The sequence below is a fragment of the Notothenia rossii genome (assembly GCF_949606895.1).
Source record: "Notothenia rossii genome assembly, chromosome: 3".
Taxonomy (NCBI): Eukaryota; Metazoa; Chordata; class Actinopteri; order Perciformes; family Nototheniidae; genus Notothenia; species Notothenia rossii.
This window is the reverse complement of record NC_136901.1, coordinates 40274133-40290809: the sequence shown is the minus strand read 5'-3', so window position 1 is coordinate 40290809 and position 16677 is coordinate 40274133. Positions and strand designations below refer to the sequence as shown.

General features: G+C 46.2%; 1 protein-coding gene across 3 annotated transcripts; it reads left to right on the top strand.

The window, feature by feature from the left end:
- Positions 1-3892: 3892 nt before the first annotated feature.
- Positions 3893-16412, top strand: LOC307032053 (macrophage mannose receptor 1-like). 3 transcript variants are annotated; one of them, XM_079669759.1, is made up of 6 exons: positions 3893-4075; positions 5723-5821; positions 12828-12868; positions 13081-13479; positions 13837-14190; positions 15587-16412. In XM_079669759.1, the coding sequence occupies exons 3-6, from the start codon at positions 12835-12837 to the stop codon at positions 15922-15924; spliced, it is 1125 nt and encodes a 374-aa protein (XP_079525885.1). In that variant the 5' UTR covers positions 3893-4075; positions 5723-5821; positions 12828-12834; the 3' UTR covers positions 15925-16412. The 3 variants fall into 3 exon arrangements, with proteins under 3 accessions (XP_079525885.1, XP_079525886.1, XP_079525887.1); XM_079669760.1 differs by having other exon boundaries at positions 12795-12868; XM_079669761.1 differs by lacking the exon at positions 12828-12868.
- The last annotated feature ends 265 nt before the right edge of the window (positions 16413-16677 follow it).

The window sequence follows — 16677 nt, the reverse complement described above, 5'->3', positions numbered from 1 at the left end:
TGTCAAAAGCGATACAGAGCGACCCGCGTCCTTCATGGATGGCCTGTACTGCGCGGCTTTTAAAGTTCCACCTCACAGCAGAACCCCCTGGTACACGCACAGCTCGATCAACTTCAGACAGTAGTGCTGATCTCTTACATGAACGTGAGAAAAAATTGTGGAAGGCATCGAGATTGGCCAAAAACAGTTTGGCTGCTTGAATGTTGTTTGTGCCTTAGCATAACAGTGGATGAATAGCGCATTGGGGCAGTGTGCTTTCACTAAAGCCTGAACGCCACCGTGCTGTCCGCTCATGCAGACATGAGCTCCGTCATAAGTCTGACAAATCAATTTGTTTGTTGGACTGTAGTTCCCGATGGCTCTCATGACAACTGATGTTACAGCTTTTGCGTCTCTTTCTAAGTCGACATCAAAAAAGCAGAGGAAACGTTCACACACACTGCCTTTTTCATTCACGTAGATTATGATAGTGAGTTGGCACTTATTGGAGATGTCTGATGTGTCATCCACTTGTACAGCAATGAAAGGACAAATCTTTATTTCTTTATCAGTCTCATCCTGGATACAACGAGCTATGCTCTCAATGATGTCATTTTGTATGGAGTTTCATCTGCTTTAATTTTTAGTTGCTGCTGTAGCGGAAGTTTAGTGAAGTTATGCTTAATTAAGTATGCCGAATCTCCTCCCTCCATCATGCTTCATTTGCTTGATCATTTCTAACGGCGGTGATGACAGTTACAGTACTACGTAGTAAAACTGATGTCGATGCGATTTGATTGGATTGTGAGGAAAGGGATTTTGCCTCACAATCCAATCAAATCGCCAGCCTCCAGGGGAAGCCGGAGGCGGCCTGCTTCCCTTGGCATGGCCCTGACCAATCACAGATTGGCAGGGGCATGACGTGGGCCTCATCTGATTGGTCAATCCCTCCATTTTTTTTCACCAAGGGAAGCCAGATTTGGCTGGCCTCCTCTCGCAACACTGAATGCAATCTACTGTTTCACCATAACATATAATCTAGAGGGGCGCTGTTTCACTCTTTGTAAAATACTCAATGAGAATGGGAGAGAGACGGAGAGACGGTCCGGCAGGAACACACAGCAAAGGAGAATTACCGAAACAAAACAAAGTGTTTTTATTTATTTATTTAAATTATAACTACAATCAGAAAAAACAGGGGAAGCCTGGCTTCCCTTGGCCTCCGGGAGAAAACGCCACTGATATCCATCATAATGTGTGGTCCTGTGGGTATCTGTGCAAGTGTGTGTGGTCATTCTAATTCAAGTGTTATCGTATGCTGAAGAATTTGGATTTCCTTTTATTTGAACTAGTGGACCAAAGCTGGCATTAGCGCATTCTCAAAGTTCAACTTTTCGTGAATATCAATGTAACAGTTGGGCTGCTTTTACGTGTTAGGAGAACACAGTGTCACGATTCTCATGTTATGTCACGTTTATAGTTTTTGCGGTTTTCCATGTCATGTTTTCCTTTGGGTTATTGTCTGGTCCTTTTCCCTGTGTTTTTCCTCTTGTCATTAGTTTCCCTGGTGTGTCTAATTGTCTGATTATGTTCACCTGGGCCCCTGAGGCACACCAGATGGCAATGGAGAAACCAGGTTTAGTTAAATTCTTACCTGGCTGGATTTTGGACTTCCTCTCAGTGTGTGATTCCCGGCCTGCTAGCCCCAGGCATGCTAGCTCCATGTCTCCCAATTCCCAACCTGGCACCATACGCCTTGGTGGGTTCCGTCTGAAGTCAACCCGTGCTTCTGCCCCAGTTCCTGCTCCTGTCCAGGAGTCATATTCTGGAACTCGTCTGGCTTATGGAGGTCCACGGAGTATTCAGGCGGCTGCTAAGAGGAGGAGTCGCAAGGCCAAGCTAGCAGCTCAAGCCCCAAGAGCCATGTTTCCGGCCCCAGAACCGGACCCTCCTGATGGATGTCCATCCGACGCCAGCTCCCCGTGTCTTATCGGCATACCGGCCGACGCCAGCTCCCCGGGTTCTGTTGGCGAACCAACCCACTCAAGTGTCGTTGGAGGTCCCGCAGACTACCCTTCTGCCGGGGGTCCTGCCAACCCCATGTCCTGAGCCGTTGGAGGTCCCGCAGATTACTCTTCTGCCGGGGGTCCTGCCAACCCCATGTCCTGTGCCGTTGGAGGTCCCGCAGACTACTCTTCTGCCGGGGGTCCTTCCAACCCCATGTCCTGTGCTGTTGGAGGTCCCGCAGACTACCCTTCTGCCGGGGGTCCTGCCAACCCCATGTCCTGAGCCGTTGGAGGTCCCGCAGACTACTCTTCTGCCGGGGGTCCTGCCAACCCCATGTCCTGTGCCGTTGGAGGTCCCGCAGACTACTCTTCTGCCGGGGGTCCTTCCAACCCCATGTCCTGTGCCGTTGGAGTTCCCGCAGACTACTCTTCTGCCGGGGGTCCTGCCAACCCCATGTCTTGTCACGTTGGAGGTCCCGCAGACTACTCTTCTGCCGGGGGTCCTTTCAACCCCATGTCCTGTGCCGTTGGAGGTCCCGCAGACTACTCTTCTGCCGGGGGTCCTTCCAACCCCAGGTCCTGAGCCGTTGGAGGTCCCGCAGACTACTCTTCTGCCGGGGGTCCTGCCAACTCCATGTCTTGTCACGTTGGAGGTCCTGCAGACTGCTCTTCTGCCGAGGGTCCTGCCAACCCCATGTCCTGTGCCGTTGGAGGTCCCGCAGACTACTCTTCTGCCGGGGGTCCTGCCAACCCCATGTCCTGTGCCGTTGGAGGTCCCGCAGACTACTCTTCTGCCGGGGGTCCTTCCAACCCCATGTCCTGTGCCGTTGGAGTTCCCGCAGACTACTCTTCTGCCGGGGGTCCTGCCAACTCCATGTCTTGTCACGTTGGAGGTCCCGCAGACTGCTCTTCTGCCGAGGGTCCTGCCAACCCCATGTCCTGTGCCGTTGGAGGCCCCGCAGACTACTCTTCTGCCGGGGGTCCTGCCAACTCCATGACTTGTCACGTTGGAGGTCCCGCAGACTACTCTTCTGCCGGGGGTCCTGCCAACTCCATGTCCTGAGCCGTTGGAGGTCCCGCAGACTGCTCTTCTGCCGGGGGTCCTGCCAACCCCAGGTCCTGAGCCGTTGGAGGTCCCGCAGACTGCTCTTCTGCCGGGGGTCCTGCCAACCCCAGGTCCTGTGCCGTTGGAGGTCCCGCAGACTACTCTTCTGCCGGGGGTCCTGCCAACCCCATGTCCTGAGCCGTTGGAGGTCCCGCAGACTGCTCTTCTGCCGGGGGTCCTGCCAACCCCAGGTCCTGTGCCGTTGGAGGTCCCGCAGACTGCTATTCTGCCGGGGGTCCTGCCAACTCCATGTCCTGAGCCGTTGGAGGTCCCGCAGACTGCTCTTCTGCCGGGTGTCCTGCCAACTCCATGTCTTGCCACGTTGGAGGTCCCGCCGACTACTCTTCCGCTGGGGGTCCTGCCAACTCCATGTCCTGTCGCGTTGGGGATTCCGCCGACTGCTCTCCTGCCGGGGGTCCTGCCGGTCCTGTGTCCTCTTCCATGGGGGATCTTGCCGACACCGGCTCCTGACCGGCCTCCGGAGCTGTCTGGTCTTCACCCCTCCTCGGACTCTGCCTTGCCCCCGGGCCGTCCGCCCGAGATTCTCTCCATGGACTCTGCCTTGCCTCCGGGCCGTCCGCCCGAATTCCCCTTTTTTGAACTCTGCCTTGCCCCCGGGCCGTTCGCCCTCCACCCGTCCTCCAGAACCCGTCCACCCACCCTGCTGGACTTTTGTTTTTTTGGGACGTCTGGAATCCGTCCCTTGAGGGGGGGGTTATGTCACGATTCTCATGTTATGTCACGTTTATAGTTTTGTAGGTTTGGGTGTTTTTGCGGTTTTCCATGTCATGTTTTCCTTTGGGTTATTGTCTTGTCATTAGTTTCCCTGGTGTGTCTAATTGTCTGATTATGTTCACCTGGGCCCCTGTGTTTTCTCCTCCCTCCTCACCTGTGTCTTGTTGTGTGATTGAGTCTTGTGTGTATTTAAGTTCTGGGTTGTCTGTCTGTCTTGGTCGGTTCGTCTTGTTCCCTGACTAGTTCTGCGGTGAGTGTTCTGTTTGTCATTGTACATAGATATCATAGCCTTGAAATAAAGGAAGTTTCAGTTTATATCTGCATTTGGGTCCTGCTTGTTTCACAAACCGTGACACACAGGAAGGAAGTTGTGAGTTATTTTGATCTTGCTCTCTTTAAGTTAAGTCAAAGGCTTTGTGTTATACATGAAATATACAGCAGGTGAAACATGTATTCAGGTCTCTTTATCAGAATAAGGACATGAAAACAGTGATGCCAGACTGTATTAAAAAGGTGGACACTGTGACGGTTGTCATGGCAGAGTTATTCAAATAGGAGAGAAATGTGGGATAGGTCTGTTTAGGTGTGCTGCAAACCATAGCGTGCACTCATTTGACTTGTGATGTGTTTGCTCCAAAGTCAATTGTGAGCAGTCTTTGTTCTTGTTGTGCAGTTTTGATATGTTCATGTAAATCTGATGTTAATATTCCGGGAGCCTTCCTGTGCCACACAGCGACTGCCCGAGTGCTCTGTACAATGCCTGGCTGGATCAGTCAGTAATCCCTACTGTATTATGTATATTTATATTTAATATTTTACTTTAAACCTGATCTGTGAAGCTAGATAATTACCAGTTAAATAAGTGGTTGTTATCACTATCTTTCTTGAAATCAGGCAATAGTTTCCAATTGTTCCATATCAAGTCTTCAGGTTTTTTATAAGGTGTCCCACACTGGCTTACACTTGGTCCTATTTGTTTAGAGAAATTGTTTCTCAAAAGTATCTTGTTTATGCACGATTATTGCTATTTATTGATCTTGACATATTTTAGGATAATACTATTGAATAGTTATTGGTGTATAAAATGCCTGCACATTTATTTGAATATTCAATAGTTCAATAACATGTATGCTATTAAGAGCACTAAACAGTTCTCCCATTGAAATGGAAACTGGAGTTACCGCCTGGAACTTGTAGCTTCTGCCAACCAGTCATGAAGCAGTTTACATCCATGTCTGTCCAACATGTCATCGATTCATAATTTCATCCCATCAGAAAGTTGAGTGACTTTGTTACAGTTAACATATTAATTATTGTTACGGCCACAAAATCGTGTTTTGTGAGGTCTCAGAGACTTTTGGCCTCTTGATCACAATCAAAGGTCAAACATGTGACAGAAATTGGTTCGTCCTTGAGTCCAAGTGGAAGATTGTGCAAGACTTGAATGAATTCCTCACGTTCTCCTGAGATATAGCATTCACAGGAATGAAATAGCTGGATGGACAGACTCATAAGAATAGAGACAACAAAGAGATAATGTTTTTGACTTGTGTTTCAGAATAAAGAAACTATGTGACTGAAATTAAAATAATATTGACACACTTGTAATATGAGGGGCTCAAAAACAGCCAGAATGGTCTCTTAAAGCTGTTTGACATACTGTATGTTAAAAAGCAATATCCTAACAAAAATATAAAAGTATTAACATTCAATAGTTATCATTATTGCATATTTTGGAATGGTACCTTTCTTTCCGCGTGTCAGACAGTCAACAAGTAAGTGTGTTTAACTTTTTCCTCTGTTACATGGAAATGATATTCTTCCCATCAATGGATCCTACATCCACCCGATACACCTCCTGACATCTGAATTTTAATATTCAAATGTTTGTCCAAAGGTGGCTCAAAGAGAGCAGCGACCTCGTGGATATCTGAGTCTTCACCAGCACATCGAGAGAGACAGAGAGAGAAGCAGCTGACAGGACGACTCAGGAGAAGTAAGTGTGATTCTGTTCAGTCATTTTCATATTTTGTTTATTTTTGAGAGAGATATTCTCCTTCAGAATATTTTCCAAAGGGGAGGAACATTTAATGAATCACATCTCAATCAGAAGCAATGACATCTAAAACCCTTTTATGTTCATTTATTCCCTTGAATCATTTGTTTCTCTTGAAATCACTTGGTATATTGTATGTATTTGTATTAAAATCTCAATGTTTCATTTTGAATAATAAACTTTATCAAATGTTCAATTTGAAAAAAAAACATTTTCACAAAAAAAAACATGTCCACTAGACTCAGACATTACTCAGGGCTGAAAAACCCACTATTGTCCTGTGTTACGACTGATTAAACGGGTATGAACTCAAATGCACAACTCACAGAATTTAACAAAAAAAAGGTTTTATTCAAACCAAAGCTCAACGATAGTGGTACAAAAACAAACTCACTCTTAAAGAGGAAAAACACTAGGAGCATGAACAACAAAAATACTTAAACAAGACGTGGCTCAAAGCTCTGCTTGGGGTTAATCCTGGATTGCTAATGCTGGTGGTAGTCACAAGGAACGAAACGAACTGGCACAGGACAAAGGGAGACGAGGACAATAAATACACCAGGTAATGGAGAACAGGTGGAAACAATCAGGGGCGGGGTCGACAATCACAGGAATGGGAGACACACAAGGAAGGGAGGTCAGAGTATCTGAAACGAGAGGGCAGGTTACTATTCAAAAATAAAGGGGAAAATCACTAGACCAAGACAAAAACTAACTAACATAATTTGCGAGACATGACAGTACTCCCCCCTCTAGGGACGACTCCTGACGGCCCAGGAACCTGAGGGTGCTGGCGAAAAAAGTCATTCATGAGAGTTTGATCCTCAACAAATCTTGATGGGATCCAGGAGCGTTCCTCTGGTCCATAACCCTCCCAGTCAACCAGGAACTGTCTCCCTTTGCCTCTGTTCCGGACCGCCAACAGGCGCTTGACCGTATAGACCAGGCCGCCGTCGAGCATTCGGGGGGGTGGAGGGGGTTTGGCCGCGGGAACCATGGGGCTTTCCTTTACCGGCTTCAGTCGTCCCACATGGAAGGTGGGATGAACCCTCAGAGACCTGGGGAGACGAAGGCGAACAGAGACAGGGTTAATTACTTTGGCCACTGGGAATGGGCCTACGAACCTAGGTGCCAATTTTCGTGACACCACATGAAGGGGAAGGTCCCTGGTAGAGAGCCAGACCCTCTGGCCGGGCCTGTACTCCGGAGCTGGCCGACGCTTCCGATCTGCCGCCACCTTCATGCGTTCCCCACTCCTTAGAAGAGCCCTGCGGGTGGCGGACCAGATCCGGTGACAACGCCGAACCAGGGCATGGGCGGACGGGACTGTGACTTCCTTCTCGAGGTCCGGGAAGGTAGGAGGTTGATACCCATAGGCAGCCTGGAAGGGAGTCAACCCAGTAGGGGCCGTGGGGAGCGTGTTGTGGGCATACTCTACCCATGTGAGATGCCTGCTCCAGGAGGAAGGGTTCTGGAAGCTGAGGCAGCGGAGCCCAGTTTCTAATTCCCGATTAAGGCGTTCGGTCTGGCCATTGGACTCCGGATGGTACCCGGATGACAGGCTCACCGACGCCCCGATGAGGTTGCAGAACTCCCTCCAGAAGCGTGAGATGAACTGCGGACCCCGGTCTGAGACAATATCTTTGGGGAAACCATGGATACGGAACACATGAGTCATCATGATCTCTGCCGTCTCTTTGGCAGATGGCAGCTTGGGTAAGGCAATATAATGAACCATCTTAGAAAAACGGTCCACCACCGTGAGTACGGTGGTGTTACCTTCTGACATTGGGAGCCCAGTGACGAAATCCACGGAAATCTCAGACCAGGGCCGGCTGGGAACCGGAAGCGGCTGGAGCAGCCCCATCTGTGCCCTGGAGGATGTCTTGTTGCGGGCGCAGACAGGACAGGCCTCCACATACTCCCGGACCTCACGCTCCATGGATCTCCACCAAAAACGTTGCTTGATAAAGAATATGGTCCTCTTGACGCCAGGATGGCAGGTGAGCAGCGATGAGTGAGCCCAATGGACGACCTGTGGACGTACAGTAACAGGCACAAACAGACGGTTTGGCGGACAACCACTAGGTGCTGGGCTCTCACCGTTAGCTTGCTTCACCACAGATTCTATTTGCCAAGTGACCGCCCCTACCACACGGTTCAGTGGCAGGATGGATTCAGGCTTCTTGGCAACCGGCTCGGGGTCAAACAAACGGGACAGGGCATCCGGCTTGGCATTCTGGGACCCCGGCCTGTAAGACAGAGTGAAGTTAAAACGGTTAAAAAACAGAGACCATCTTGATTGGCGAGAATTTAGTCTTTTAGCCTTCCTAATGTACTCGAGATTCTTGTGGTCGGTCCACACTATAAAAGGGAGCTGAGCCCCCTCCAACCAATGTCTCCATTCCTCCAGAGCAATCTTTACCGCCAACAACTCACGGTTCCCCACGTCGTAGTTCCGCTCTGCAGAGGAGAGTTTCTTGGAGAGAAAGGCACAGGGATGAAGTTTGTTGTCTTCCTTGGACCGCTGCGACAGGACAGCCCCCACCCCTTCATTTGAGGCGTCAACCTCTACAACGAAATGACGAGTTGGGTCGGGGATGATGAGGATGGGGGCTGAGGTGAACCTCTCCTTGAGACGGCGGAAAGCCTCCTCGGCCTGAGGAGACCATACAAAAGGCACCTGAGGGGACGTGAGAACATGAAGGGGAGAAGCAATGGCGCTGAAACTTCTGATGAAGCGCCTGTAAAAGTTAGCAAAGCCTAGAAAACGTTGCACCCCCTTGCGGTTGTCTGGCGTAGGCCACTTAGCCACCGCACTGATTTTGGCCGGGTCCATCTGGATCAGACCAGGAGCTATGATAAAGCCTAGGAAGGATACAGTCTTAGCATGAAACTCACATTTCTCTGCCTTCACATACAGTTTGTTCTCCAGGAGTTTTTGGAGGACCTGACGTACATGGTGAACATGAGAGTCTTTGTCAGGTGAGTATATTAAAATATCGTCAAGATATACAAACACAAAACGGTTTAAAAACTCCCTTAAAACATCGTTAATGAGTGCTTGAAAAACTCCTGGAGCATTGGTGAGACCAAATGGCATGACGAGATACTCATAGTGCCCTGTAGGTGTGTTAAAACCAGTCTTCCACTCATCCCCCTCACGAATTCTCACCAGATGGTAGGCATTACGCAAGTCTAACTTGGTAAAAATGTTAGAGTCTTGAAGTTGTTCAAAAGCAGTAGCCATGAGGGGGAGAGGATACCTGTTCTTTACCGTAATGTCATTTAAAGGAGAATAATCAATGCATGGCCTAAGGGACCCGTCCTTTTTTCCCACAAAGAAAAAACCCGCCCCAGCCGGGGAGGAAGACGGGCGGATCAGACCTGCACGAAGAGAGGTGTCAATGTACTCCTTCATAGCCTCCTTCTCCGGACCCGAGATGGAGTATAACCTACCCTTCGGAATTGGAGCCCCAGGTAACAGATTGATGGCACAATCATACGGCCTATGAGGAGGAAGGGAGGTGGCGCTCACTTTACAAAATACCTTGGCCAGGTCATCGTAACAGGGGGGAACAGATGTTAAATCTGGGGTTTGATTCTTGCGGTCCAGGCTATGTTGAGTATTAGTAACCCGATCGGTACTACATTCCCCAGAAACCCCTCCTACTGCCATGTTTCCCACACACTTAAAACAATCCTGTAAACACTCCTGCCCCCACCCCTTAATTTTACCTGACCGCCAATCAACATAGGGGTTATGCTTGGTTAGCCAGGGAAAACCTAGGATGAGAGGATGTTGAGCAGAATTAAACAGGTGAAACGACATGAGTTCACAATGATCATCAATCATGATAGTGACGGGTTCGGTCTTGTGTGTGACATGAAATAGAAGTTTGCCATCCAGAGCACTGGCTTTCAAAGGGGACGACAAAAGTTCAGTATTAAGTCTCAGTTCATGAGCTAATCCCCAATCCATCAGGCTTTCGTCAGCCCCAGAGTCAATTAACACTTTTTGAGAGTTACTTCTTTCATGGCAGATTACCTTTATGTTGGTCAACTTGCGGGGAGGAAAGTCTGCCGTGGAAAGACGGCTCACCAGTGCCCTCCCTTTCACTGGTGAGCCCCGTCTTTTACCGGGCATCCAGAGAGAAGATGACCTTGTTGACCGCAGTAAAAACATCTTCCCTCCAGCAGGCGGCGCCGCCGCTCCTCCGTGGACAGCTTGGCACGTCCCAGCTGCATTGGCTCCTCGGCCTTGTTGGGGGACGCTGATCTCTGGGATGGAAGGAAAGAGGAACGTGGCATGGCAGTCTCCTGAGAGTGAGAAGAGTAGGAGTGCCCTCTAGGGTGGAAATAGGGTAGTGCAGCCCTGTCCTTCTCCCGTTTCCTCTCAGCAAGTCTGTTATCAATCCTTATGGACATGGCAATGACAGAGTCTAGTTCCACTGGCAGATCCAAGGGTGCCAGCTGATCCTTAATAGGGTCAGAAAGCCCATTAATAAAGGCATCGAACAAAGCAGAAGAATTCCAGCCACTATCGGCCGCAATGGTGCGAAATTCCACTGCGTAGTCTGACACACTGCGTCTTCCTTGACTTAACTTGTAAAGAGCCCGAGCTGCTTCCCTGCCTGGGGACGTGTGGTCAAAAATGTTCGTCAGGGAGTCCGTAAACTGTCCCAAAGACTCGCATATCGGCGAGTCACGTGACCATTCAGCCGTAGCCCACGCCGCCGCTTGTCCGGTGAGATGGGAAATCATAAAAGCCACCTTGGATCTCTCCGTGGGAAAGGCTGTCGGTAGTTGGCTATAATGTAAGCTGCAATTCACCAGGAATGGACGGCAGTCATGGGATTCCCCGGAAAACTTCTCAGGCGGAGCCAGGCGGATTGACACGGTGTGGGAAGCGGGCGCCGGGTCCGCATTCGCTTCGGGTCCGGCCGGAGGTGGGTGTGAGGGCTCAGTCTTGAGGTGAGCGAGCAGGTGGTGGATCTGCCCCGCCAGGTGGTTAATCTGGTTTGTAACAGATGACTCGAACTCCCTCTGGCTGTCTGTGACGTGTGATACTCCCTGCTGGATGGCCGTTAACTGATCCTCCTGTTGAGCGAGGCGGCCTCCCTGAGAGCGAAGCGCTGCTCTCAGCTGTTCAGAGTCGGCTGGGTTCATGTTTAGGCCAGTTCGTACTGTTACGACTGATTAAACGGGTATGAACTCAAATGCACAACTCACAGAATTTAACAAAAAAAAGGTTTTATTCAAACCAAAGCTCAACGATAGTGGTACAAAAACAAAATCACTCTTAAAGAGGAAAAACACTAGGAGCATGAACAACAAAAATACTTAAACAAGACGTGGCTCAAAGCTCTGCTTGGGGTTAATCCTGGATTGCTAATGCTGGTGGTAGTCACAAGGAACGAAACGAACTGGCACAGGACAAAGGGAGACGAGGACAATAAATACACCAGGAAATGGAGAACAGGTGGAAACAATCAGGGGCGGGGTCGACAATCACAGGAATGGGAGACACACAAGGAAGGGAGGTCAGAGTATCTGAAACGAGAGGGAAGGTTACTATTCAAAAATAAAGGGGAAAATCACTAGACCAAGACAAAAACTAACTAACATAATTTGCGAGACATGACATCCTGCTTTAAAAAACGGTGGTAAATCTTAAATGTTTTATTGGAGACGATGTGTATACACAGCAATCTCACTCTCAGTTCAAATAAACACAATGTAATTTTCATTAGGGTAAATTCACCACTAATAAAATAATTAACACACATCTTTTAATCGGGCTTATAAAAGCAACAATACACAATTTAATTCAGCTAGGATTTCAGTGTATGTATCTGACAGTAGGAGTACATTCTAATGTGAATAAATAATCTACAAAATAAATCACCAGGAACATATTAATACTTATAGCTTCAACAAACAAACAAACATAACAAGTCAGTGTTGTTGTGTGGCACTAAACAGTTATTGTTAAGTTTTCAACTGGTGTTTCATTGAAATGAGACATTTCCATGTGCTACAAATAAATGTTATGGTCAAGTCAAAGTCAACTTTATTGTCAATATCAAAATATGTTTGTCCACACAGAAAGATCGAAATACTGTTTCCCACAGTCCCGAGGTATAAAATAATTAAAATACAAGAACACTCAATAATTACTAAAAAACACAAAATAACCGTTTACTTCAAGTAAGCAGGATATATATAAAAAAGATGATGAACATAGTGCAAATGAGAGTGCAACATATTTCCATAGCAGCGTAAAAGTGGCGTGTGTGTGTGTGTGTGTGTGTGTGTGTGTGTGTGTGTGTGTGTGTGTGTGTGTGTGTGTGTGTGGGTGTGTGTGTGGGTGTGGGTGTGGGTGTGGGTGGGTGTGGGTGGGTGTGTGTGTGAAAGTCCCGGTCCAGTGGGGGCAGGGTGGCGAGGGAGAGAGGTGGAAGGGAGAGAGGGGAGAGGTGGGAGGGAGGGAGGGAGAGAGTTCAGCCTCCTGACAGCCTGGTGGTGTGTGCCTGTTACTGCTGGTGCTGCTCAGAATTTGCATTTTCTTAGCATGAACTTCCTCATTAAACAGCTGCACTGAAGGGAGTGGTGCAGTCTGTGTTTCTGGTCATTTGACTGACCCATTTAAAAATAATTTAAATGTAACTGACATCATTTATAAGATTTGTAAATGATCACTGCACACTAACAATATTGGTTTCATCTAACAAGACAAATATCATCATTGTATTGCACTCTATTGTTAAGGTGTTATAGTTACTGTTGAAGTTTGATGCATCACATTGTTTGTGTTTTATTCAAATTAGATATTTTCATGTGCTAAAAAAAGAAATGTCACAATGTGAGGCTGTTTGTGCTGTTGATGCTCAACATTTGCATTTTTCCACTACAGATTTGCTCCCTCATTTGTTGTTTCATCTAACAGAGCAAAGATGCAGTGGAGTCTGTTTGTGCTCATTCTGATGGGTAAGTGGATTCTAAATTAAATCACATCTGGAGTCATGAAACAGCTCACTCCCAATAACATTACAAAGTTGAATAAGTGAACTCAGACCCCGTTAAGATGAAGGGGATGATGTAAGAGGTGGGGGTGATTCTAGTACTCATGAGTTTGATTTAATGATCAGATGCTTGTCATACTGTCAGCTCCATCACTGCAGAATTGTCTCTGTTTTTAGGTCAGTGTTCCTTCTTCACATGTGACCTCTATGAGTACCACTTCATTCCTGAGGGAAAGACCTGGGAGGAAGCCCAGAGGTACTGCAGAGAGCATTACACTGACCTGGCCACAGTGTCTGACATGAGAGGCGTGGAGAGACTGACTAACTCTCCACAGACTACAGACGCCTGGATTGGACTGAGGAGCATCAATGAAAGAGATATCAAAGAGTGGCACTGGTCTCTGCCGGGGGAGAAGTACAATCCTACAGAATGTGATCGAGGATGTGCGCCAGAATGGGTTCCAGGTGAGCCGAACAATGGAGGTGATGATCCTGAGAACTGTGTGGCGATTAAACCCTCCCAACAATGGTACGATGTCCATTGTTCTCGCAGCCAAAAGTTTATCTGCTACAATGGTGAGTATATGTCAATATTAACGCTATATACATTATATCATACTGTGTAACAATAGTTGAAAGATAACTCATGTTGTAGAGTTATATTTAATTAAAAGAAATGTTGCTTTTTACTTTTCACATAACATTATTGGTAACTTTGATGATACAATTCTACTTGTTTGAATACATGGTAATGGTAAAGTATAGGCCTATTTTTTGATTATGCAATCTACATTATTATACCCAACACTTTAATCAATCTGAAACGTAAGTGAGATCGTGTTCATATTTGTTTTACTTTTTTTTTTTTTAACATGATTTCAATAAGAGAAACTGATTTAAAAACGAGTAAAATGTGTATTTTTATTCTCACAGAAACAGGGGACCAGAAATACTTTGTAATTGATGAACCAAATCTGAACTGGCTTCAGGCTCAGAGCTACTGCAGAGAGCATCACACTGACCTGGTCAGTGGAATCACACAGATCAATTCAACAGAATTCAAGGAACGGGTCGAAGAATTCAACGATCAGGATGGCTCTTCTGACTTGTGGATCGGCCTGTTCAGAGACACCTGGAGTTGGTCAGATGGGAAGAATTTCTCTTTCAGACACTGGGATCCGGACTCATTTAAAGATAAAGACTCAAAGACTTGTGCTATGACTACGCCAAAGGGAAAATGGAGCTCCGACACCTGCACAGACAAAAAACCCTTCTACTGCTATGAAGGTGAGTTTTTCAAAAGTCTTTGAAAGTATTTATTATTATTATTTATATGTTTGTATATGTATGTTTAATATCCTTTTTTTCTTAATATAGATGAAAGCTCACCTGAGCCTCTCAGTCTGAGAGGCCTCTCTCTCTCTCTCTCACACACACACACACACACACACACACACACACACACACACACACACACACACACACACACACACACACACACACACACACACACACACACACACACACACACACACACACACACACACACACACACACACACACACACACACACACACACACACACACACACACACACACACACACACACAGCTGAGCTTGAGTGACACAAGCACACTTTTATTTCCATGCAACTCTCTGATTGGTCTGGTGTCTTGCCTCTGTTGCATTCACTGAACACGGGAAATTACACTCCTACCGTCCTCTCTAGTGTCTTGATGAGGTTCACGTAAAGCACGGTTCATGTATTATATTATTGAGGTAGAATATTATTTTACCAACAATGTGGAATTTATTGGCTACATATTACACAGATTATGCACAGCGGAAGCAGCAATAACCCTCAAATAATAATTCAGACAGGGGAGCTCCGCACCCCCTGCCTGCCGCTAGGGGGTGCTGCAGCGCCCTCAGCTCCCCCTTCCGGCGCCCATGCAGCGGAGCTGCAGGTTTCTGGGAGTTTTTTCCAGATATTTGTAGCATAATAACTGAACGCTGCTTTACCATGTTTAGTTCTGACTCTGGGGACAGAAAGCTGACCCGTCCCTGAAGACCTGAGAGATCTGGATGGTTCATAATTTAGCAGAAGATCAGAAATGTATTTTGGGCCTAAACCATTCATTGCTTTATAAACCAGCAGCAGTATTTTGAAATCAATTCTTTGACACACAGGAAGCCAGTGTAAAGACTTCAGAACAGGAGTGATGTGATCCACTTTCTTAGAGTTAGTGAGGACTCGAGCAGGAGCGTTCTGAATTAGGTGCAGCTTTCTAATAGATGTGTTAGTGAGACCTGTAAAGACACCATTACAGTAGTCCAGTCTACTGAAGATAAAAGCATGGACACGTTTTTCCAAATCCTGCTGTGACTTTAGTCTTTTAATCCTAGATATGATCTTTAGGTGATAGTAGGCTGATTTCGTCATTGTTTTAATGTGACTGTTGAAGCTCAGGTCAGAGTCCATGACTACACCTAGATTTCTACTTTTACCTGTTTTTTTTTAACATTGCACATATCATTGGTTTTCTAAATATATATGTATTTTTTTTTTTCGAGACTTTTATTCATTATAACAATGATTGCATGGTTCTATGTTATTGAAATTGAGTTGTTTTTCAATTAATGGTTAATCTACGTTTAAAAAAAATATCCATTTCAATTCCAGACAAAGTGATCCTGATCAATGAGAGTAAGACTTGGGATGAGGCCTTGGATTACTGCAGAGAGAACCACCATGACCTGGTCTCCATCACTGACAGACACCAGCAGAGATGGGTCCAAGAGAGAGCCAAGATGGCCGGCACTGAGTTCGTCTGGCTGGGAATGCGCTACACCTGCACTCTGGATCTGTGGTTCTGGGTCATTGATCGTCTGGTCTGCTATGACAACTGGGCCCAACAAGAAAAGACTGAGGGTTGCGACAGGGCTACAGCCATGAAGAGAGATGGAGAGTGGTACAAAAAGGCTGACAATGAAACGTTTTATTTCATCTGCGCTAAGTAAACCCATTGGTATATTTACTGCAACAAGCTCACTCTTCTCTAATATGTATCTGCTCTCTGGGCTTATTGAATGGCTCTAGTTCAAATATAGAAATCACAACCTGAAGAGGGGAGAAACTAAATTACTAACAGATTACTAACTGAGGTTGAGAAAAATGGGAAACACTAAATGTAACATTCGCCTCTGTGAACATCTGAATTACTTTATGATATGGACTTGTTGTAGTAGTTATTGATATAATTCATGTATATTTATCCTCTTAAAGTGTGAAACCTGTAATCTTCATTTGAATTTTTGTTGTGTCCTATTATATTTTTATGAGAAAAAATATATAAAAAGACAAATCTATAATGTTTTGCTTTTCATTAAATATTTTACGTTATGGTTGAAATGTGGTGATGGTTATAATATGTGTATCAATATTTTTGTCATATTAACCTTTATGGAGTTTTAACTGGATGTTTAAATGTCTAAAGCTGAATAAACGATCTGACCCAAAAACAAGGTGTGGTTCTTTCATCCACTGGCTTTAAATAGTCATGTTTTACATTTACCTAACAGGTGATTATTAGACAGTAAACACATATATAATCTATGGGTTTATAATTGTATAAACTTGTAAATTGATGGAGATATTTTTGTTGTTGTAGTTATCTTTTAACACTAGAGGGCGCTCTTTAACCTGATATTCTGTTGAAAATATGAGCCTGCTGTCAGTGAGATATGCCTATGAAAGTCACAGCAATGCTTGAA